This window comes from Sporothrix schenckii (genome assembly GCF_000961545.1).
Source record: "Sporothrix schenckii 1099-18 chromosome Unknown Cont44, whole genome shotgun sequence".
Taxonomy (NCBI): domain Eukaryota; kingdom Fungi; phylum Ascomycota; class Sordariomycetes; order Ophiostomatales; family Ophiostomataceae; genus Sporothrix; species Sporothrix schenckii.
The window spans coordinates 2,770,161-2,793,686 of NW_015971145.1; the positions used below are offsets into that span (position 1 = coordinate 2,770,161).

The following is a 23,526-nucleotide window of genomic DNA, read 5'->3' on the forward strand; positions in this document are numbered from 1 at the left end:
CCGTTGTCGGTAACCCTCACAACCGTCACGATCACCGCCTTTCTCTTGTTACTTCCCTTGTCTTTGACAACTCCTACCTCCTCTTGCATCTTCGTATGTTGTGTAATATACGTCGACGTTTTTTTTTTTGTACGTCTGTCAGCCCCCTTCTCTGGATTTGCTTGCTCTCTTTTGCTCAGCAATTCGGAACACAACACATCTTCGCAGCTGACTCTTGTTGGTTTGCCTTTTGTTATTGTCCTACCTCAAAATCATTCTTTGCATCTTTCTTTCCCTCCAACCTCCTATTGAGCACGGCCTCCTTATCATCACGATGCCGAAGTTGAATGGTGTCGGTCTCCACGAGACCACACCGGTGAACATCGATCCTGGAGGTGAACACATTCAAATACAAGATCTGTCCAGCAGCAACACGTCCCGCGAAGTGTCGCTGTCTCCGGAGCTCAGAGACTGTGATGTTCCAATCCCCAGCGTCGAGCACGTGTCGCCTAGCGACCGTATCGACCCAGCACCCCCCGTTCATCGTCGTGCTCGTGCACTTACCTCGGCATCCATGATCTCCGGTCTTTCAGAGCTTGAGCGCGACAGCAGCACGGTTGCAGGGCAGAGCGAAACTCCGAGCCGAGACACACCGTCCACTATAATGCAAGTCCTTGAGAGCTCCTTCCAGCCCGAAGCGCCTGCCCCGTCTGCCGAGCGTCGTGCCACATCGACCTCAGACGGTCAAGTGGGCAACGAGAACGCACCGCCCAGTCTTTCTCCACAGGTCACAGTCATGGGTCAGTACGGACCTCAAACAATGTCGTCAAGACATATCATGCCAGCCCCATCGGGTGGTCACATGCGTTCAAGCAGCTCGTCGGCGACCGAGTATGGTCAACTGCATCACGGTCAGCAGTACATGCAGCCGAATCAAGCTGGTGGGCGTCGTCCTTCGTACAGCAACCAGACGTGGAGCGGTGCCGAGCACCCCAATCCTCTGGTTCAACACCTTTATATGCAGGGCCCCGGTCCTGGTCCCATGCTCAATGCTGGCATGCACGTCACCGGACGAGGCCACAACACGGTTCATGCTCGCGACCGTCACGCTCATGTGTACGGAACTCATGGATACGGTCCAGACAACGGCAGTTTGTACCCTTTTCGTCGCGATAGTTCTTCCATGTCGCCAGGCACCTCGCGGTATGGGCCGCCACCATACAACGGTCCTTTCCGCGGCTTCGGAGCACGAACTCCAGATGTTTTTGGGCCGTTCATTGATGATATAGTTGGACCGGCGCAGCCGGTCATGTCACTCGGGCCATTTTACCCCCGCGGGCCAGAAGATGTTCCTGACATCATGCGGGAGGGGAGCAATAGGTATGAGTGCAACAATGGTGGCATAACGTCGTCCGTACACCACCGCGATGGAACGCCTATTGCCGACTTGTCGCCTACTGTGGGACATTTCGACCCGTTTTTCAACCAGTCGTCTGGAAGAGGTCCCATAGTCGAGATTCATGACGATCGCGTTGATCGTCCAAGAAACACCTCGGCCACACTCCTACCAGATCAACATAGAAACGGTTTTATGGGCCGTGCTGGTATTGTGAGTAACGGGCAGCTCCCTCCGCGGTCCAACAGCCATGGACACCATCCAGGTTCGCGTGGCAGCATGTTGCCCAGCTACAACAACAACAATTACACGAGCCCAAGCCCAGGCCATCTAGGCCCACATGGAAGCCTGTCGCCTAATGGCCGCGTCGGCGAGAATGCGTGTATTGACCCGCGTCTCCTGGCACTTAGTCCCGCGCCACAGAACAACAGCCCCATGGATGGTGCTCCCCTGCCTTCCGTGGAGCGGGCCCGCGTCCACGCCGCGAACCCAAACAGCACTACCCGGACCTCTCCCGTCAGCCCTGCCAACCGTGCTGTTCGTGGCAACAGCCGCCTGGGTCAAGAGGTTGTTCTTGCTTCTGTCGAAGAGGACACGGACGACAAGGCCGATTCGGACGGTTCTGACAAGACCGTGAAGGCCACAAAGGACGAAGATGATGACAAAGAGTCCACCCCTCGTTCGTCCTCCAAGCGTGGTGGCCGCGACCGAGATGACAAGAATGGCGGTCCTGGCCCCAGTGGCTCTGGTCCAGGCCCAGGTACAGGTGGTGCCGGCGCTGGTGCGAGCGGTTCTGCTCCCAGCAACAGCAAAGCTTCCGACTCTCGGTATGGCAACAAATCTGATCAGAGTGGCAACTCGTCGACCAAAGGCCCCTTACCCGGCTACCGTGGACATAGCTCTGAAGGCTGTGGCGTTCATGCGCTCACAGCCGATGCCAATGTCGCCGGTGCCCTTGTCCCCCAGGTCCAAATGGACGACGCAGCGAGCACCGGGTCGGGAAAAGAGTCAGGCGGTTCCGGGGGTGGTGCCGTCAGCGCTTCGAACGCTGTCGTCGCCCAGACCGCGATTGAGCAGTTGGCCACGGACGACCACATTGTCGTCACCGCCGGCTGCCCTGACCCGGAATCGCCCATGACGCGGCCGTTTTCGAACGTCGGCGGCGGACTCGCCGACGACCCCTTCGTCGACCACCAACCCCGGCTAGACGAAGAAGAGTACCAGGAGCGCAAAGAGGCCTTTCTCCGTCGGATGAAGCATCCCTTTTTCACGTCCGATCTTCTCCAGTGCTGGCTGCCCTTGTCCAAAGATTCGGATTTTGCTCCGCTGGAGCGCGAGGTATACGGGGCCATGTCCCCCACTGTACGCTGCAAAGTCTTGCTCGAGGAACGGCGGATTCGCACGGGAAGGCGACCAAGTGCAAACTTCGACGTCGCCACAATCTACGATGAGACAATCTCCATGATTGCCCAGCGCAAGCGAGAGAACCGGCATTACCTCGCCGTCCAGCGGTATGGCGACTATCTTGCTGCCATGGGAGAATGTGAGCGCGCCGGCACAGATATGGCTGGCATTTCAGAAGTCGTCGCACGTCGCGGCACCCACGCGGCTGACTACCTCCGGCAGGAAGGTTATCATCTTGACATTTACCGCGGTGATCTCGATGGCGAGTTGCGAGCGGAATACACCTTGAATCCAGACCACGAAATGCACATGCGGAACATGTTCCAACTGCGGAACAATGGCAACTACCTCGGCGCATTCGGCACACGGCTCGTTCGCAAGCTTGAAGTCTCCACCGAGCCTGGCGAGAGGTATCAATTTCGATGGTGATTTTGCCAACAACCTTCTGCCTCCTTCTAGACCGAGCCTGGGTGAACGGCGATGACGTCTGTGGGTTTGGTGAACGAGGACAGTTGTCCGTCTATCCATGCACGCAACTTGACCTCCCCTTCTGGGTTTGAAGGCCGGTATAAGGTCGATACGACTGGTAGTAACCGGATTTGAATGTTGTTTTGAACGAAATATACACTAGACGACATACGTCGGTTTCTTTGTTTTTTTTTTTTTTTTTTTTTCAGGTCCGATTTCTTTTCAATCTTCATCTCGGATCTGCTCTTCACCTGCTTCTTCACCTGCTTTCATATTCATTTCTCGACATCACAGCAAGCTTGGAGTTTGGTAACTACAAAAAGGGGGATGAATAGGCGAGGATGTCTAACAAAAAAAGTTACGAGTTCTTTCTTTTTCGGCCAGGAGTTGTGTGGTCACATTGACATTTTCTGTTTGCAAAAGAGCAAATGCAAACGGCATGCGAGCAACCATGAAGGACAAGGTGGATCTCTTGCCATATACGCGCAAGAGCAGCAGACAAGACGACACGTTTGAGAGAGGACGAGAAGCCACCTACCTTGACGACAGCCATCATCTGCCAATCGCGGCTTTGAACACCCATGCTCACCTGTCACATCTTCCTGCTATTTTCCTCCTTCCTCAGCCGCAGCCGACGTAATGTATGATCGGCTCGATCTTCTTGAAGATGTTATGATAATTTCCGTTTCCTTCTTTTGTTTTTATTTCCTGTTTCATTCATGTATGGAAGGTTCTGCATGGCCTTTGACCTCGAAGAAACGCATATTAGCGTCTCCACGGAACGGCGTGTTTTTCTCCATTACGGAGAAAGATTCTCAGGTCAGGCGTGGGTTGCCAGTGTACGATAGCTAGAAAAGCATAAAAAAAGTGAAAAATCTAGCATTTATTAATAAAAGCAAAAAAAAAAAAAAAAAAACAAGTTCCCTACAATGCATTGTGAAATGCCCTAGAATGTTACCGATGATGCCATATGTTATACGGGACATGGAAAATTATGTGACTCGCTGCTTTGTAAGCTTCATCCCAAGCCAGCGAGAGGGTAGCACAAAACATATTCGTCAGCGCGTAAGCTAAACGGTGCATCCTTCATTGCTCTTCATCAAACGACGTTTTGCACGCACTAGCATCATCTCCCCATATCTTCGCATTATGTCTCTAGTGCGGCTGCACGTGCCCATTCGACTATACTGGAACCCTCTCTCAGGCAGCGGATCGACTAATCATGGGCTGGGCCCGATCCAATTTTGCAGATGCCGCGCAATGACCGTGTGGCCACTCTGTTTCGGGTTTCAGGCGCACCCTTGGTCATACGGGTTGAAGATCTCTTCTTGCGCGCGCCCGTCGCAGAGTCGGGAGAGCATGAAATTGTTATCTCTGAGGCTGATCTGCAGGGCGTCGCAAGCCGGATGTGGGAATTAGTGACAATTTGAATATCTGAGAGGGGACCACGGCTACGATGAAGGAGAGACTGAGAGAGTCGGAAGGGAAAGCTGTCAACGAAAAGTGGCTCTGATGAGCGCCGGTAGACTATTCGTTGTCTTGATGCAATTTATGTTCTTCCTTGTTTAACAACTGCCATCCTACGTTGTACGCCTTCCGTGTCGAACCTTCATGCCAAAATTGCCCGGCTATATGCAAATCACAGCAGACTCCAACAACCCTTATCAGAATAAAATATAGCTATCTATATGTAGGGACAACCAAAATTGCATACATTTGCTTAGAGAGTGTATTTTGGGCCTTGTTTCTCTTATCTTCCGTTATGTCTTGCCTCACATTCTTCTTCTCGTCGCCCTCAACCCGTCGGAGAATATTCCTGCAGTGTCGTCGTCTGTTTCGATATGTTTCAATATGTCGATAGTGCGGCCGTTTATTTCCATTTCGTTTTGTTCCGTCATTCTTCCCTTTTATTCCACGGCAGATGGCGGTTGCATTTAAACGGTGCTCATTCATGGGGAGAAGAAAAAGCATAAGTCAAGGTATCAGAGATGGAAGATGCACAGATCTGCCAAGCGTGTTTTTCTCCGATCAAATGCCGAGATGCAGCGCATATCAAATGAAACATTTAAGCCAAGAAACATTTACAATCTCTCCTGAGCAGAGTATATGTAGTCTTATCTCTTCCTTTCTCTCCACGACTATACAGATCTCCACAAACCTCTCCAACGAGGTCCTTGTATGAGCATCATCTGCTTTGCACTACAATACATAAAGCGGAGGTGGCTGCCATGGCAGACGCGAGAATGGATGACTCGGCCTTTGTGCCGCCAGTTCTAGATTTCGAGATTTACAATTGCCGAAACAGATAAGGGGACAAAATACCAGAAACTTAAAGAACTTGATCCATGCATCTTTTCTTTATTTTATCGCTATGGCACTCTATTTTGGCACATATATGTAATACAGTTTATGGGTGGCTGGTTGATGTACGTGTCGCGCCTCTATCAAACAACACCAAATAGGGGCTAATGCCAAGGCTAAAACAAAGGTGTGCGGGGAATAAATATCCTCTTCTCCTTTTTCTGCCAACCAGGGTCCGCAACCTGCATCTGGAGCTGTCGTGTCATTTGGATTTATATATTGCACGCGTCCTTTGCCGGTTTACAGCCTCGTGGGACAGCTTCTCAGAACAGAGGGCTCATACAGGTAGCATGAAAATTGGATACTCTACCCCAGATTCAGAGCATTCGCCTTTAACAAAATGTTCCTTGTGGAGCATACTGACTCGTCCTATACACGGGATCTATATTTGCAATGTCTGGTGATTTTGTCGTAACAAGACAGCCGACGCTAGCCAGTGGCAAGGGCGAATGGAACTTACTCTATCTCTCTATGTCTTTCTGTCTCTCTCTTTCTATCCCTCTCATTTTCAATTATCAGTTTGTGCTGTCCCGTTTGTTGTAGGTAGGGATGAACAAAGGGAGAGGCCTCGATAGATGGCCCAGACTTGATACAAAGGCGTAAACTGCCGGATGCAACTATCGTGGCCGAGATCCGACCCCAGGATGAGCACGGTCCCGAAGTTGGGGTCCGTCGATTCATGTGTGTTCCTCACTTTGCCTTTTTGCCCTTTTCAACCCCGTCTTCGATCTCAGACGCTCCATTTATTTCGTCTGAGATTTAGACCAGAATCGCCACTTTACACGAGGCATCCACCTGCATCTTGGCTTATCACTTGTAGCCGTATATGTCGACGGATGTTGGCCGAGGGGCTAATTTTATGCTTCAAAGAAAACTCCTCAGTTGATGGTTATGATATATATCTCGCGTTTCCTCTCTTCTGTGTAAACTATGTGCTATTCAGATCTTCTTCTAGAGTCGTCAAAATAGTTGAAATATTTCTCTCTGTTGCTTTTCTTTCTTACTCAACACTTGCCCTTCACCAAAATCATGGCACTCCCTCACTCGAATGTCGTTCAAGAATTCCCACCGGAGTGGAATGTGGCACTGGACACGGAATCGGAAACTCCACGCAACAATACCAGCCGTGTCCGTGATCATGACGAGCAAACTGCAACAGAGAGCATCAAGGCACCGTCGGACAATACCTCGACAGAAAAGCCACCACTGTCGCGAGTAGACACATCAGCCACGCTGACAGACGAGGAAGTGCCACTGGAGATTGTTGGAAGCACCAATATTTACGATGGCGACGGCAAGATCCGGTTGATTCCTGTGAGTCCTTCGGTAAGTGTATATGATATTCTAAACCAAAGGCTGACCTCAACAGACGCCGTCTCCCAATCCAAAAGGTCGGTACATGTTTTGTGTTTGGCAATTACGAAGGTGCATATGATATGACGGTATATTGACTCTCCAGATCCCCTGAACTTGCCCAATTGGCGTAAATACGCTGCCATCGGTGCCCTCTGTTTCTGTAAGTGGGCCCCGCCCTCGCTTTATTCTTCTCATCACTAACAGAAAGCCAGTCGGCAGTCTGTCCATGTGTGCCGACTTCGTCGTCGGTGGGCTGTTGCCCGTCTTCTTGCTCGAGTATTCGGGGGTCGACCCGCGGCCGATCTTGAAGCATGCTGACATGAAGGGCAACCCCAGCCCCATGGCGTTGATCCCACCGGGCGTCCAGCCCGTCAGCCTCTACGAGGTCACACTCCTGTCTACTCTGCCGTCATTGACCAACTGCGCCGCTAGTTTCTTGCTGGTGCCGCTGTCGCTCGCCATCGGGCGTCGCCCTGTGCTGCTGGTCACGGCCATGTTCTCATGGATTGGCGGGTTCTTGGCCGCCTACAGCCAGTCCCTCAAGGAGCACTTGGCGGCGCGCGTTATCCACGGTTTGGGGTCGGCGACTGTCGAAGCTCTGCTGCCGCTCGTGATGCAGGACATGGTTTTTATCCACCAGCGCAACCGCGCCATTGCGGCCATCATGGCGTGCCAGGGCCCCATGATGACCATCTTTGGCATGCTGAGCCCGTATATTGCGGTGGAGCACTCCTGGCGCTGGATTTACTTGATCACGTCGTCCGTGGGCGTGCTGGCGTGGGTGCTCTTGATTGCGTTTGTGCCCGAGACGCGCGTCAAACGCAGCAAGCAGGAGCTCAATGGGCAGCAGGTGTGGCCGGTTGCGCCGGGCGAGGTCCGGACGGCCCTGGACTATGCGACGTATGGCAAACGCACGCTGCGAGACGATCTGACCATGTTTCATGTCGGCTTTCAATGGCGCGAGGCGGCACTGCAGATGCTACGAGCGCTGCAAACAACGTACTTCCCGGCGATGCTTTTGGTGATCTGCATCGACGCAGTCTTTTTTATTATTATGCAGTCAATTGGCCAGACCATTTCATTCGCTCTTTTGGCCGCTGGGTGCGTCACTCCAGTTTGTTTACACCTATTTTTGACGTCTGGCTAATTTTAACAACTTCCAGTATCCCTTACGAGCTGAGTGGCTTGACGATGCTCGTCGGCCTCGTCTCGTCAGTCGTGGTTTACCTGTTTGGCGGGCCGCTGGCCGATAAGCTCACCCTCAAAATCTCCCGTTTACGTGGCAAAACGAACCGCGAGCCTGAGTTCCAGCTGCCCAACCTCATCGTTCCGTTCATCTCATCCATGGCAGGCTGCATCATTTTCGGCTGTGCCGTCCAGTTTCATTGGCACATTGCCATCACGCTCTTGGGCAACGCCATGCTTATGATTGGCAGCTTGACCGCCGCCACGGTGCTGAAGACATTTATTATTGAGAGCTATCCGCAGTGGCCCGGCCCCGTCCTGGTCAATGTCAACACGCTGCGCACTGTCATTAGCTTCGGCTTCTCGTCTCACGCCAGCTCCTGGGTGCAGCAGCGCGGCTACCTCTTTGTGTTTGGCGTCTATGTGGCCGTACTGTTTGTCATGGCCATGTTCATCCCCGTCTTTTTTGTGTTTGGCAAGAAGTTCCGGCAATGGACGTCGGGCCGGATTGCCAAGGAGGACGGGCTGACGTCGACGACATTCGTCGGCAGCAGCAACGACGTCAGCCCCAAGACACCTGGCTCCTCGGGTGAGTCCTCTGGAGAGTCGTCGGTCGGTAGCACCACAGCTCTGAATCGCCCTCGTCTGCCACGCTCGACCACCATTGGCAGCATCGACGGGACACTAAGCCGGACCACAACGACCGTCGAGACCATGGAGCCGAGTGACGGTGTGTCCGATGTAGGCCTAGGCAAAAGCAAGGTCATGGCATCGGTCACGGTGAAAGAAGAAGTTTGATGGCTCTTGCTGTTATGGTGTTATTGAGTTTTCTCTCGTACATAATGACTGCTGTTTGTATTGCTGTTTGGTATTCATCATTTCCTACACCTTTTCCTTAAGTATGTACCGTCGAACGCCTCAAAGTTTCCCAACTCCACGATCTACGGATACGGATGCAAATTAACGCCAACCCAATTGTAACTACGGCGTTCGTAGTCATACATGATCCTCCAACGACCGTCTGGCTGCATAACGAGAAATACGTCGCCCTGCTAGTTGGCGGTATTATTCGTGCCACAGAATACGGTTATGTGATTGTCTGTATGAACTCGGCGATAGCGGCGGCCTCTGCGCGTAGTCTCTGAGATTCTAGTAGTGCTGTGGTCGCAGGACCTATGGGATACATAGCCGCAATCGTAAGCCGTGCCGAATGAAACAGGAAAGTAAAAATGAAATACGATAAAGATATTGCTACACTGCCGTCAGGATACGTACCGAATGCAAATATGAGTGTGGCCGAGGCTGCCAAGCTCTCTGGCAACCTCCTCATTGCTTGCAGTGCGTCCCTGATCACTAGGGGGTTCGACAAGCCACATGATCTAGAATAGTGAGCGGATTGATCGAGACATTCAAATGAGATATCATCGCATGTACCATGGGATCGTCGGTGGTACCAGAGCCGACCCGACGCTTAACTTCGTCGCTCGGAGAGAGGGGCATGATGACGATATTTGTTATGTAGCCGGAAAATTGTGTAGATAGGGGAGAACTAAATTTGCTGCTGCCGTAATTAGATCCGGAATGCACTTTTGTGCGTTGATATTTTCACAACATGTTTTGTATTTCAGCGACTACATTGTACCACACCAACGAGAATTTTGCACACGTGACTGCGAACCATTTGCTATAGGAACCTGACCGCTACACTAAGCCACCATTGTGCTGCAACATTAGTAGTTTGGCACAGCGTGACAAACTCTTCGAGCAAGACGTCTCGGTTTGCTATCCCTTCAAGCAAGACGTCCCAGTTCGCTATCCGTCGATATGGACAATCCACGCAGTACGTCCGTTGGCTTCAGTGTGAACTTTCTCAGCCATGGACCAGTTACGACAAGCGGTACATGTCTGAAAGGACCCAACACGGACCTTGAACCCTTGGAAAGATACAAAGAGGGCGGTTTCCATCCGATCCATCTTGGTGACACCCTCGGTCCCTCTGGGCGGTATCGTGTCCTTCGAAAGCTTGGCCACGGGGGCTACGGCACTGTGTGGCTTTGTCGAGACACGTGCGACGATTCATCTAGATACGTCGCTATCAAGGTCACTGTTGCCAGGGTCAAGCCGGAAGCCATCCCAGACCTAACGATCATGGCGGACCTGGATCGATCTGCACCCGGTGCCGAACACATCTCTTTTCCACTACATACCTTTTCACTTAAAGGGCCCAACGGAACACACCAGTGTATAGTTCTTCCTGTCTACGGGCCTTGCGTCTCGCCTAGAATATGGACGCACTTGAAAGAGGAACCCGGCCCTGTTCTCCGGGGAATGGCCTACCAGGCTGCAAAGGCCATGAACTATCTACACATGAACGGTATCTGCCACGGAGGTTAGACAACTTTCTTTACCTAAAGATCTTTAAATAGGATTGTCAAAGTACATACGCCTAACTGACTCCGTTCTTCTAGACTTCCGACCGGCAAATATATTAGTCAAGCTGACCAACATTAATCATCTACCCGAAAATAACTTCCTGTCAATCTTTGACGAGCCAAAATTGGTTGAAGTACTGACAGAGTCGGGCGACGGCCTCCCACTCTCATCGCCACGGTATCTTACATATGCAATAGACCTCTTCCGCCTAGGGGGTGAGTACCTGACCGACCAGATCTGCGTCGTTGACTTTGGCGAGGCCTTCCGCGTCTCAACCCCCCCTAAATTTTCTTGTATTCCCGAGTCGTACCTTTCGCCAGAGCTGCTTCTACAGATGCTTCAGGACGAGAAGAACGACTACGGAGCGGACGACGAGGATGGCGAAGAAGAGAACGACGGAGACGATACTACGAACGATGATCTAGAAGAAGGACGAGTTACTATCGGTCCAGCCTGTGACCTTTGGGCTCTCGGGTGTACACTCTATGCGATCAGACAGCAGATGGCACTCTTTTACATGATCGACGACCCGGACGAGCTCGTGGCCGAAATGGTACGGTTCTTCGGAAAGCTTCCTTCACAGTGGTGGGATACTTGGGATCGTCGGGCGGAGTTCTACGATGACCAAGGGAAGTGGGTTAGACATGGCGGGAATGAGACATATTCTCTCGAGTTCATTCTCAGCAGGCCTAGAACCATTGTACGGGAACCCGGTCACGAATCACAGCGGACAATCTTGATGACACCCGAGGCGGAGCAGAAACTGATGGCAGATCTGCTTTACAAGCTGCTCCAGTACGAGCCTGAGAAGCGCATTAGTGCGAAAGATGTACTGGCGCACGAATGGTTCAGGATGTAATTGATGTCCGATATGTGTTGCAGTCAAGTTATGAAGATGAGTCAGTATAAGTTGGCAGTTTGATATGATTATGGGTAGTACTTTAGATTTCAATAAACGCAAATCATATTATCACGACAATAACACCAATGATGGGACACGACATGTTTTTCAACTAAATACATTGATTTTTTTAACATCTTTAATGCAATACAATTGGTTTGAATTATGAACATATAATCATTAGAAATAATAGTAATAGTAAACCAGGCTCCAAAAACACTAAATTTCATCTGAAAGCTGTACCTATTTATATTGTTGTGATTCAAGGCTGTGATATTGCGATGCTAGCTCTGCTGTCATCTTTGACTTGTTGGTTTCCACATAACAGGGAGCGACATGCGATTGGCTCAAATGACAGCTGCCTGGTTCACACGTGACGTAGCCCCTCGTCAGGACCGTGCCAATTATCCCAGCTTTGATTCCAACTACTGGTGAGCTCCGCAGGAAGCAGGTCTTACGACAGACAGCCCGCTGAAGATGGACGACTCCTTCCGCTGCAGACTCCGACGCAGCGTCCTTCCTTCCTTTCCTTGCGAACAAATGTTCTTTCCAATTGAGAATTGAGACTAGCATGCCTAATTTACTGCTTCGTATTTAATTTGCATTTGACGTAATTGTTCCGCCTCGTCTGTTTACCTCTCTAGCGTTAGGGCGTTGTATGGCACTGTCCGCACTACGCAACCTTCTCGCTAACCCAGCCACCATTCGTGGAGCGCCCCGTCTCTTCCGTTGTCATCTTGCCTCTGTACCCACCCAAAGCTGGTTGCCTTTTCCGCCCATTGCGTCTCCTGCCATGCTTCTGTAGAACCTTGACGACCATCGATCCGGCAATCGACAATCGAATATCGACGCAACTGCATTTTGTCGTTCAGACGCCCTCTCTACCCCGGCGCACCTCGACGACAGCCGCGCATCCCCAATCGCCACCCAGCCCCGGTCTGCAGCCATCCCCTTTTTCACTCTCTCAAGGTTCCTCATTCCCTGTCGCGTCGAGTATCGGCGGTGACGTTAACCTCCCTCCCCGTCCCATCGGCTGGACGAACGACCTTCGGCATCACTTCTTCCCCTGACCGACAACAATGGCCGTGCCGGTGGTAGCCGAAGATCAGGCCCGGTTACTCGAGGATGCCCTCATCGCTGTGCGCCAACAGACGGTGCTGATGCGCAAATGTCTCGACACGCCTGGCAAGCTGATGGACGCCCTTAAGTGCTGGTACGATGACTTTTCACTAGATAGATCCCGTCGATGCGGTCCGTTTTCTCTGCTGACTCGTAATCTTTCTCTCCAGCTCCACCCTCGTCTCGGAGCTGCGTACGAGCAGCCTTGGCCCCAAGCAATACTACGAGCTCTACATGGCCGTCTTCGACGCCCTACGCTACCTGTCTGTCCACCTGCGCGAAAACCACCCCGTTAACCACCTGGCGGACCTCTACGAGCTTGTCCAATACGCCGGCAATATCATTCCCCGCCTCTATCTTATGATCACCGTCGGCACTGCTTACATGGCCGTCGAAGGCGCCCCCGTCAAGGAACTCATGAAGGATATGATGGACATGAGCCGCGGCGTCCAGCACCCAATACGCGGCTTGTTCTTGCGCTACTACCTCTCCGGCCAGGCGCGTGACTACCTGCCCACCACCGACAGCGACGGACCAGAGGGCAACCTGCAGGACTCTATCAGCTTTATCCTCACCAACTTTGTCGAGATGAACAAGCTTTGGGTCCGGCTGCAGCACCAAGGACACTCCCGCGAGCGCGAGCAACGCACACAGGAACGCAAGGAGCTGCAGCTGCTCGTCGGCACCAACATTGTGCGCCTCAGCCAGCTCGTCGACCTCGAAACCTACAAGAACACCATTTTGGCACCTTTGCTCGAGCAGGTCGTCCAGTGCCGCGACGTGCTTGCCCAGGAGTACCTGCTGGAAGTCATCACCCAGGTCTTCCCCGACGAGTTCCACTTGCACACCCTCGACCAGTTCCTCGCCGCTGTCTCTAAACTTAACCCGCACGTCAATGTGAAGGCCATCGTCGTCGGCCTGATGGACCGCCTGTCTAACTATGCCGAACGCGAGGCCCAGAACCGGCCCGACGAAAATCGCGAGAAAATGGAAGAGGACGCCCTTGTGGCCCTGCTAAACAAGACAAAATTGGGTGGTAAGGAGGCCGAGACGGACGGAGTCCCAGCAGCTGCAAAGCCTGCAACCGGTGATGCCAACGGGTCGAGCTCTGAAACGCCTGCAGCAGAGGCAGACAACAAGGACGGCAAGGACGACACAAAAGACGCGGACGCACAATCAACGACCGAGACCCTCGCTACAGACGCAACAGCGGAGACGGAGACTACGGCGGTCAACGGCCGTGACAACGACGGCGCGGCAGAAGGGAGTGTGCCATCAACGGAAGGTGACGCCGCTGCCTCGCGTGGTATTGGCGATGACATCCACTTGTACGAGGTCTTCTTCGGCCAGGTCAAGCAGCTTGTCTACGCCCAACATCTGCCGATCCACGACACGATCGCGCTCCTTGTGTCGCTCACCAACCTTGCCCTCAACGTATACCCGAGCCGCCTCGACTACGTCGACCAGATCCTGGACTTTGCGGCACAAAAGGTGCAGGAGAACACCAACAACCCTGACTTCCACGGCGCCGCCGCGCAACAAAGCCTACTGGCTCTTCTGCAGGCTCCGATCAAGCACTACGTCTCTATTTTCACAGCCCTGGCTCTGCCGACCTATGTTCCTCTGCTGCAGTCGCAGATCTACCAGACCAAGCGGGCCGTCGCCGGCGAGGTTGCCCGTAGTCTGCTTAGAAACCAGACACGCATCGAAACACCCGAGCAATTAACAAACGTGCTTGATGTGGTCAAGGTGTTGATTGTCGAGGCCTCACCGGCATCCCAGGGCCCCCAGCGTGGCCGCCCATACGAGACCGACGAGACGCTCGAGGAGCAGGGCTGGCTAGCTCGCATTGTGCACCTACTGCACGCCGAAAACAACGACACCCAGTTCCGCCTCTTGCAGCTGGCGCGCAAAGCCTACTCTGACGGCAACGAGCGCATCCGCATCACCACGCCTCCCATTATCACGGCGGCTATGAAGCTGGCCCGCCGCTTCAAGGCACGCGAACACTACGACGACAACTGGGAGTCGCAGTCGTCGTCGCTGTTCAAGTTCATGCACTCGGCCGTGTCCACACTTTACCAGCGGGCGACGAATGGCAACACGTCGGGTGGTGGCAGTAGCGGCGGTGCCGAACTCGCGCTGCGCCTGTTCTGCGTATGCGGCCAGACGGCCGACCTGGTCGGCTTCGAGGAGGTCGCGTACGAGTTCTTTGCGCAGGCCTTTACTGTGTATGAGGAGGCCATCTCTGACTCCAAGGCCCAGTTCCAGGCCGTGAGCGCCGTCGCCAGCACGCTGCACCAGACGCGCAACTTTGGCCGCGAAAACTTTGACACCCTCATCACCAAGTGTGCGCAGCATGCCAGCAAGCTGCTGCGGAAGCCCGATCAGTGCCGCGCCGTATATCTGGCTAGCCACCTGTGGTGGGCGACGCCGATTGCGGCCAATGGCGAGACGGAAGAGAGCAACGCCGACCTGTACCGGGACGGCAAGCGCGTGCTCGAGTGTCTGCAGCGGGCACTGCGTGTGGCGGACTCGTGCATGGAGCCGGCGACGTCCATCGAGTTGTTTGTGGAGATCCTGGACCGCTATGTGTACTACTTTGACCAGCAGAACGAATCGGTAAGTCAGGCGTCAGTGTGCTTGTAGGCGCAAGCGCGTTCCCCCGCTCCGTGCTATCATTTACGTGCTAACGCTTCGACAGGTGACGACCAAGTATCTGAACGGACTGATTGAGCTGATCCACTCGAACCTGGCAAGCAACCAGCAGGAGTCGGCGTCGGTGGAGGCGAGCAAGAAGCACTTCCACCATACGCTGGAGCTGATCCGTAGCAAGGAGTACGAAGGCATTGTGCTGACGCCCAAGTAAATGAGGGAGAGTGCTAATGCGCGGGGAGTAGATGCTAGGTAGTGCTGTATTTTTTGTGTCTCGTTTTAATTGTTGTTGTTTTTGTTTTGCGAGTTGACATCCAGATCTTATTTCCCTATTACCTTTTTATTATTTGTGTTCAGTTTCCCTGCATTGGTGCGTGTGAAGACTAGAAAAGCTGTATCTATGAAAAGCCGCCTCGCGTGTTTTATATCTACGCACCTTCATTTGGAAGTGTTGCGAGCAAAGTCATTTATTTTTCACGGCACATATGACAAGGATCATTAAGACCAATATGCAAATTCATATTCACCGAGGATATGTACACTCGCGGAAATGACGATTAATGCAAATCATCGTGGAGACAAATGAGATACGGATGAAAGATACAGAAGACGGGGAGCTCAGGGAAGTGTAATAATGTCGATTGTTAAAAAGACACACAAGAAAGACGAAATGACAAAAGACCCAGAAGCAAAATTGGAACGCCGTGGCAATGCAGAGATGTAAAAACTAGAGCAGGGTGGCAACGAGGAAACCCGCCATGCCCCTCCCCAAAAGAAAAAAAAAAGGTGTGTGTACAGAGGTTGTGGGCAGGTACTCTTGCCAATCTACGTTTACTCAATCAGGTGCGCCGCGGCCGTCTGGAAGATTTGTGCGATCTTGGCAATTGTCTTGTTGGCCTGGTCCCACTCGCCGGCCTCGACGAGATCGCGCACGGCCGGGAAGAGGTCGCCGTCGTAGCTGGACCATAGGCGTGGGCCAAACACGACATGCTTGAACTGTGTGCGGTTCGGAATCTAAAGAGTATACCGTGTTAGTGAGTGACAAAAAAAAGGAGGGGATGGATCATGTTGCAGATTTAAGCAAGGAGGGATATACGCACACCACCGCCGTTTTCGAGGTCGAGGAGATCGGTTTCAAAGCGCGCCATGCGGCTGACGTACTCGGCGCGCTGCTGGCCTAGCCCGGGTGCCTCCCAGCCACCGGCGGCAAGCACATTGCTCTCCCACTTGAGATCCCAGCGCTCAAAGTCGCGCATGGCGTTGACGACCACCTGCGCGGCAAACTGCAGCGGCTCTGTGCTGATTTTGGCCTGCTTCGACTTGTCGGCGCCGGCGGCCTTGTTGGCCTTGCTGACCTCCGAATCGAGCCACGTGACGAGCTCCTTGACCCACCGTTCTAGGGCGCTGCCGTAGGTGACCATGTCAAACGGCATAATGGGGCGGTCGCACAGCTCAATGAGCATGAGACCGGCCAGCTGGGCAAGGAGGCCGTGGTAGACAAAGCCCGGGTCGCCGACGTGGTCCATCCAGGCGAAATTGTCGTAGCTGCTGTGGGCCGGGTAGCCGGGGCCGTCAAAGTGCAGGTCGAGGGAGGACATGCCAGCCAGGTCTTGGAAGGCGACGTAGTCGGAGCCGGCGCCCAGGACTTCGAGGCTGCTGCCGTTCTGGTCCCAGAGATCATGCAGCGTGGCGTTGACGTGCGGGTCGCTGACGCGCTTCATGATTTGGCTGAGCAGTTTGGAGAAGACGGGCGAGCCGGCGGCGTGGAATTCGCCGCCCGTGACGGCCGTGTCCAAATTGATGTAGGCCAGACCGTCGCGGCGCAGCAGGTCCAGATTGCGCTCGACGTATTCGGTGGAGCCGATCAGGTTGTACTCCTCGGCGTCCCAGGACATGAACTCGATGGTGCGCAGGGGCCGCCAGCCGCGCTCCAGCAGATCGCCAAAGATGCGTACCAGCTCGAGCATGACGGCGGTGCCCGAGTGCGGGTCGGTGGCGCCAAACGTCCAGGAGTCGCGGTGGTTGCCAATGATAATCTTCTTGGCGCTCTGCTCGATGCCGAGGATACGGCCGTAGACGTTCCAGATGGGCTGCTCGGTCTCCTCGTCCTGCTCGTTCTTGAGGCGTACCACGGGCGAGGCCATGCCGCCATTGTCCGGGCTGTCGCCGCCGCCGTTGCCCGTCCACCACTCGTCGATGTCGGGCACGCCGCCCTCCCAGTCTTTGGAGGGCACGCGCTGGCCGCGGCCCTTGAGATGCTGCAACAGAACCTGCGCGTCGCGCCAGGCAAGCGGCAGACTCGGGATCTTAACAAGGCCTGGCGACTTGTCCGGGGACATGCGCGGCAGGCCCTTCTTGCTCTCCCAGCCGGGCGTCAGGACGTCGCCAATGACGTAGCTCATGAGTGAGACGGACCCGCGCTGCACGCCGTCCGCGGGCATATAGCGGCCCTTGGGCGCAACATCGCCGTGCTTGAAGCCGTCGTCGGCTGGATCGCTGTAGATTAGGCAGCCCGCAAACCCGGCAAGTTCGGCGGCCTTGACCTTGAGGGCGCGGTCGCTCTGCGTGCCGTAGTAGCGCACGAGCGCAATGGCGCCCTTGGTGTTGATGCCCATGTCCTTGAGCTTTTGGAAGTCGTCTCGCGAACCGTAGTTGGCGTAGACGAGGGGTCCGCGCACGTCGCCCGCCTTGGACAGGCCATGGAACACATATGTTTGGTGGCCTGCCGTTTCGCTACCAACCTCTTCCTCCTCGAGCTTGGCCGACCAGGTGGCCTTGCCCTTTCCGTCCAGTAGCTCGACGGCACGGCCATCTTTGCGCGGGTAGTTGAGGTAGACGTAGTACTCGTCGACGGTGACGTCTTCGAGCCCGTGTTTTTGGAACAAGTTTTTGACGTCAATGGCGAGAGCAAAGTCGCCCTCGGTGCCGGCCATGTGGGCGTAGCTCGTGAAATGCTTGGCCATGTCGCGCATGTTGCCCGGGTTGACGGTCATTTGGATGTGCATGCGTATGCTTTCAGGGTCAAAGACCTGGCTGCCGAGGCGGCGGGAGATGGAGGTGAAGAGGTCGCTCATAAAGAGGAGGTAGACGAAGCCCAGGATGAGGAACACGGCCAGCAGGCGCGCAAAGACCACAATGGCTACGGCGACGTTGATCTTCTGCATCCACTCTGGGCGGCGCCAGCCATGCCAGCTTCTGGTGCGTCCTGCACCAGTACCACCGCCACCGCCAGCTTCGCCCGCCTGACCACCGGCCGTTTCCTCGTTGGCGTCGGTCCCGCTGAGCCGCGTAAAGCCTGCCAGCCGTCCGAACCGGCTGGCAAAACCACCGACACCGCCGACGCCGCCTCGGCTGTTCTCGTCCACATCGGACGGCCCGTTGGGCAGCTGTATTCGTATTCTCGGCATCGACAGGCGCCACTTCCACGCCCATTTGGGTAGCGATAGCGAGAACCCGCCGCGCCGTCGGCTGCTGCCGCTCCCACTGCCATTGGCGGCCAGCGGGTCGTCCATGTCGAGCTCCAGTATCTCGCGGCGGACGTGCGCGGCCTCGGCGTCGACATCGTCGGCATCGTCGCTGTCGTCGCCGCCGCCATGGTCCTCGTCGCTCGAGCTCCACGTGCTGTTTTCGTCGTCAGTCTCGACGGTGGGTGGCCGGTAGCCACCACTACTGGTATGTCCGTTTCGTGGTCGTCGACGGCTGCTGCCGTTGGTGGCAGTGGAGCCGTTGCGCTGGTGGGATCGTCTCAGGAGAGAGCGGCTCTCGCTTTCGGGGGCGTAAAAGGCCTCGCCCATGGGGGACAGTGGATCGAAGTTGGAAGGCGAAGGAAGGATGCCGCCGTTGCCGTGGGCAGAGACGGCTTCGTCATAGGTCGGGATGGGCGGGCCATGTTGGCCATTGTCGGCCGCCGCAGGAGACGGCATTTCGGCGGGCCCAGGGGTGTGTGTAACAAGGGGCCGTCAAGGCCGGTCCCGGAGTAGTTCGGAGAGGTCGTGATGGGAGCTAGGAAAGTAGAAACATTGAAAAGAGCTGAGAAGTGCGCAAGGTTGTCGTCAGGGGAAACTCCGTGGTCGAGGAACAAGGGTCAACGAGTGGAAGTGATGTAAGAGCGAAAAGACATCAATATGTCGTCTGTCGTGTCAACAGTGGCTGCCCATACCCCTCGTGAAGCAACTAGGTCCAGAAAAGCTATAGAAATCGTTGGTCCAGATGCGAAACAATGCTTTGAAGTCTCCGCAAGTTCTCTGTTTCGAGGTCGACGGACCTGCGGCTGAGACGGAAATGGCCAAGAACGAACGTAAGACGCAGGCGGAAAGAGCGCCAGCAAGCCAGGAAAAGATAGGGGAGCTTGCTCAGGCGGCCATGGCAGCAAGATGCGACCAAGATGCACAAACAAACGCAAAAACGGCCGGTATCGTGATGGGAAGGACGTCGAGGAATTGGGGACGTTTCTGCTCGTCTGGCCACGGCAGCGCTTCCAACGATACAAAGCGAAGGAGGCAATAGCGCACACACTGTTCAGAGGCTTAGCGTCTTGGACACGGAGTCGTCACAATTTAGTGGACCGGAACGCGGATGCACGGCTGTGAGTGGCCTGTGGCGCCCTGTGTCGCCTGTATTTAGGGGACAACGGACAGGCGCTGGAGGCTTGGCAGTGGTCTGGGCAGAAGTTCGAGTCTCGCACGTCGCGTCTCGCCCAAAGTCTCCCGTTTTCCACGGAGTAAGCCCAGGGGTTCTACGTTAGCCCCACCCCCTGGAGGCCCCCTATCTTGGCCAAGAGTCATCTACACGTGACTGTCCACGTGCAAGGCTCGGCGATCGGCACGCTGTTCTGGGGCCGGGTCACTCTTTGGACCAGTCGGCCATCCGCATGATTACGATGTATTCGTTGTATGCTGGAATCTTACTTTCTCGCCTCTTTGCCTTCTCAGCCTAGCGACTTGTTTCGAACCTTATCCGTTCTCCTCACAACCAACACATCAACGCTCCTCCGAAATTGTCCGCCATTCTTGTTTTCGATTCTGTTTCTTTCACGACTGAACTTTTTGCAATTTCCATTTGTGTGCCAGCGTCTTGCGTATCACGACATACGACCATTCTTCTCTCCCATTATTCGGCCTCGTTTTCGGATCCTCGTCACAGGTGATCGCCCCTTATCGCACGACACCCCGGCCTCCCGGTCCTACCCCATCGGCCGACCCGTGTGTCTTTGGATACTTCTTTGCGACTCCATAGACTGGTAGACTCCCGGTCCCGACTACGCCATGGCCAGCCGGGCCGCTCAGAAGCGCGTACGTGCCATTTTTGGCGACCCCAATGCGACCCCTAGCATCCCGACCTCGCTTTCCCTTTGCATTTCCATCGTTTCCATATGATGCTCCTCATTACTAACATGCCACAGTTGACGCGCGAGTACAAGACCATTTCGGAGAATCCGCCGCCATACATCACGGCCCGCCCATCGGATAGCAACATCCTTGAGTAAGTCGACGTTCTGGCCCGGTCTACGACGACGATTGATTGAATGTACTAACGACTCGTCTAGGTGGCACTACATCATCACCGGCCCCGAAGATACCCCCTACCACGGCGGCCAGTACTGGGGCACCCTCATGTTCCCGCCCGACTACCCCTTTGCGCCACCCGCCATCCGCATGCACACTCCCTCCGGCCGCTTCCAACCTTCAACCCGCCTCTGCCTCTCCATCTCCGACTTCCACCCGCGCTCCTTCAACCCGGCCTGGGAGGTCTCCACGATTCTGATTGGCCTGCTGTCGTTTATGACGTCCGAGGAAATGACCACGGGCTCCGTGTCGGCCACGTCCGCCGAGCGCAAGTTCCATGCAGCACGCTCGCGGTGGTGGAACTCGACGGGCGGCGGCACGTACACGGGCGCCAACACCAAGGCGAAAGTGCAGGTCAAGGCGGGCGATGGCGGCGCCAAGTTCCGCACCGAATGGCCCGACCTGGACAAGGCCAACTGGGCGTGGATGAAGGAGCAGCATGTGGACATGGCGACGGGGCAGATTACGGCGCCGCCGAAACCTGCAGCAGCGCCGGCGGCATCCTCTTCCACAGCAACATCGTCATCGTCGTCGTCATCGTCCGCACAGTCGTCCGCCAAGACCGGTCCGTCAATACAGGGAGGCGCCAACGGCGCCAGCTGTGGCAAGCAGCTAGGCGTGCCGGCTGCCGGTGCCGGTGGCGCGGGCACCGGTGCAGCAGGTAGTGGTACGCAGGCACAGGCCGTCGTCGAGGCCGTGCGGCAAGGGCGCGGCGCCGGCCAGGGCTGGCTGGCGCAGAACAAGCTCTATGTGTTTGGCGGGTTGGTGTTTCTGTACGTGCTGGTGGCGCGCCTGGTGGGCGGCGACAAGCGACAATAGAGGGGGAGATGGGCACGACGGTGCTGTTGATGTCGACGTTTAATGACACGACTTCGGCAGCTAGACGATGGAGTCGGAGACTACTTTGGTCGGCAAACTCTCCATATAATGTTTGTTACGATATGTTCCCGTTTGGGTTTTCTGGGACCGGCCTGTCACGGCTTTCTTCGCCTCTTCGGAGTAGTTATCATGTATCTTAGCAAATCCATGTCGTTTGTATCTCTTTGTTGACAAGATGCCGAGAGTAGATTGGCACAGACCTTTGTCCCTAAGCCGGCCTCGTCGTCTCTACCTGCCCAATACGACGGAATCTACATAGAGTTCTTCCGGTCTTTCTGCGATGCAAAATCCATCCTGTCATGTACCGTGATGTGTGACTGCGCTTAACAGAGTTCCTATCGTTCATTCACATTAGCACAATCCTGCGACAGTCCCTTGTTGGTTCGTTGGGCCCCCGTTGCCAAACCATGTTTCAGAACATGGACGACGATTAACAACATGTCGGACCATTTGTGTGGTATTGCATACAGTCCTTTTGGAGTATTTATTTATCCGTCATTGTTTGCTAGACGGGCCCTCATCCATCTACCCCGCCCATAGCAATCGTCGGGGATGATGCTTCGTCAGTACGGCGTACTCCGTGTCGAGTTTCCTAATCGCGATACGAGATGGGCGGCACCGTCGAGCAGTCTGTTGAAGCAGCTCCACAATGCAGTTTGGTAGGGTTTTGTTGCTTTTGTCACTTATCGTATGCCATACAGTAACTAATCTGTAATTACACCAGACGCCCAGAGAGCCTTATCGTGCGATCATCAGAGCCGTCGTTACCGACATTGATGGCGCACCAGGCGCAAGAGTTATAGCATTTGGGCGTATTTTTGCCTCCCAAGTTCTTCACCGACCCTTCAACAACTGCCTCCAAGATACACCGCACGACGAGGCGCATTTTTTGCCACGATGCGACTCTCTAAAGCCTGTCAAGGGCTGTTTCATTTATGACTTCAATTACACCAAGGACCTGACAAAGGACGAACTGTTAACAATACGACACGATGTTTATTATGCGTCCCTTCAAAACGGCAAATGGTATGTACGTGACTTTTCTCTAAACCTTTCAAATATTCATGTCCTAACATGCGACAGGGTGTTTATCAAACGGCCTACAGAGGTCTCTGGCTATAGACAGTATTGCTCGATGTATCGTTGGGGTGGCGCAAAAGCATCAAATATTAGTGGAGAGAGGATTTTGCTTGAGCGACGAAATAATTCCTAGGCATTTCGAGGAGGCATCGCCAAGCACGTCGTACTTGCAAATACAAATTCACGCAGACATCATGGTGTTCGTCTCACGTTTTCCGACATAAATTTTGCATTTTGAGAACAGAATTACAGTCGATGTCCGTAAAAAAAAAATACGAAGTACGGAGCACCTCGCAAAAGAGGCCAAACACGCCAACAAAGATTTGCCCGTGCGTTTGTTTCATGTCTGCTCTTTTGTTCCCTTTCTTTCATATTCCGTTGTCTACCAGTCACCCTCCAAGCGGAACTGGATGGCATCAATCAGTGTTTGATCTGCAAATCCTGCCAATGCAGCGAGCAGCGTTATCTTCAAGCAGTCACACCATACCTTACTGCAGCACCACCGCTGACACAACACCATGCCGACTTCTGCACTCGTTGCCGTGAGACTTCCACCTCCGCCGACCTGGTCGACCACAGCCAAGCATTGATGTTCGGCCAAAACGTGGGCGTGCTCGCGCCACCATCCCACAATCGTGTCGATTCACTTGCATACTCCTGGATTGTCATCGACGCTAGAGTGTATGACATCGAACTTTGTCATGACTTCTCGCTCCGTTCCTCTGCAGCCCCCTACAACCCCTGCA

The 23,526-nt window shown here is 54.4% G+C and overlaps 6 protein-coding genes across 6 annotated transcripts; 5 read left to right on the forward strand and 1 right to left on the reverse strand.

Moving 5' to 3' along the window:
• Positions 1-313: 313 nt before the first annotated feature.
• SPSK_08472 (uncharacterized protein) lies at positions 314-3,208 on the forward strand (the record flags this gene model as incomplete). The annotated part of the gene is made up of 1 exon (XM_016735068.1): positions 314-3,208. The coding sequence occupies one exon, from the start codon at positions 314-316 to the stop codon at positions 3,206-3,208; it is 2,895 nt and encodes a 964-aa protein (XP_016587613.1).
• Positions 3,209-6,637: 3,429 nt separating this feature from the next.
• SPSK_08656 (uncharacterized protein) lies at positions 6,638-8,947 on the forward strand (the record flags this gene model as incomplete). Its single annotated transcript, XM_016735247.1, has 5 exons — positions 6,638-6,934; positions 6,978-6,999; positions 7,068-7,124; positions 7,177-8,065; positions 8,128-8,947. The coding sequence occupies 5 exons, from the start codon at positions 6,638-6,640 to the stop codon at positions 8,945-8,947; spliced, it is 2,085 nt and encodes a 694-aa protein (XP_016587614.1).
• A 1,026-nt stretch (positions 8,948-9,973) lies between these two features.
• Positions 9,974-11,441, forward strand: SPSK_09178 (protein kinase; the record flags this gene model as incomplete). The annotated part of the gene is made up of 2 exons (XM_016735755.1): positions 9,974-10,538; positions 10,618-11,441. The coding sequence occupies 2 exons, from the start codon at positions 9,974-9,976 to the stop codon at positions 11,439-11,441; spliced, it is 1,389 nt and encodes a 462-aa protein (XP_016587615.1).
• Positions 11,442-12,562: 1,121 nt separating this feature from the next.
• Positions 12,563-15,471, forward strand: SPSK_08467 (retromer subunit VPS35; the record flags this gene model as incomplete). The annotated part of the gene is made up of 3 exons (XM_016735064.1): positions 12,563-12,696; positions 12,773-15,224; positions 15,307-15,471. 3 exons carry the CDS (start codon positions 12,563-12,565, stop codon positions 15,469-15,471), a joined length of 2,751 nt encoding a protein of 916 aa, XP_016587616.1.
• Positions 15,472-16,088: 617 nt separating this feature from the next.
• SPSK_08441 (uncharacterized protein) lies at positions 16,089-19,180 on the reverse strand (the record flags this gene model as incomplete). The annotated part of the gene is made up of 2 exons (XM_016735038.1): positions 16,089-16,271; positions 16,358-19,180. The coding sequence occupies 2 exons, from the start codon at positions 19,178-19,180 to the stop codon at positions 16,089-16,091; spliced, it is 3,006 nt and encodes a 1,001-aa protein (XP_016587617.1).
• Positions 19,181-20,521: 1,341 nt separating this feature from the next.
• SPSK_09466 (ubiquitin-conjugating enzyme E2 J2) lies at positions 20,522-21,640 on the forward strand (the record flags this gene model as incomplete). The annotated part of the gene is made up of 3 exons (XM_016736038.1): positions 20,522-20,548; positions 20,659-20,738; positions 20,803-21,640. The coding sequence occupies 3 exons, from the start codon at positions 20,522-20,524 to the stop codon at positions 21,638-21,640; spliced, it is 945 nt and encodes a 314-aa protein (XP_016587618.1).
• Between the last annotated feature and the right edge of the window lie 1,886 nt (positions 21,641-23,526).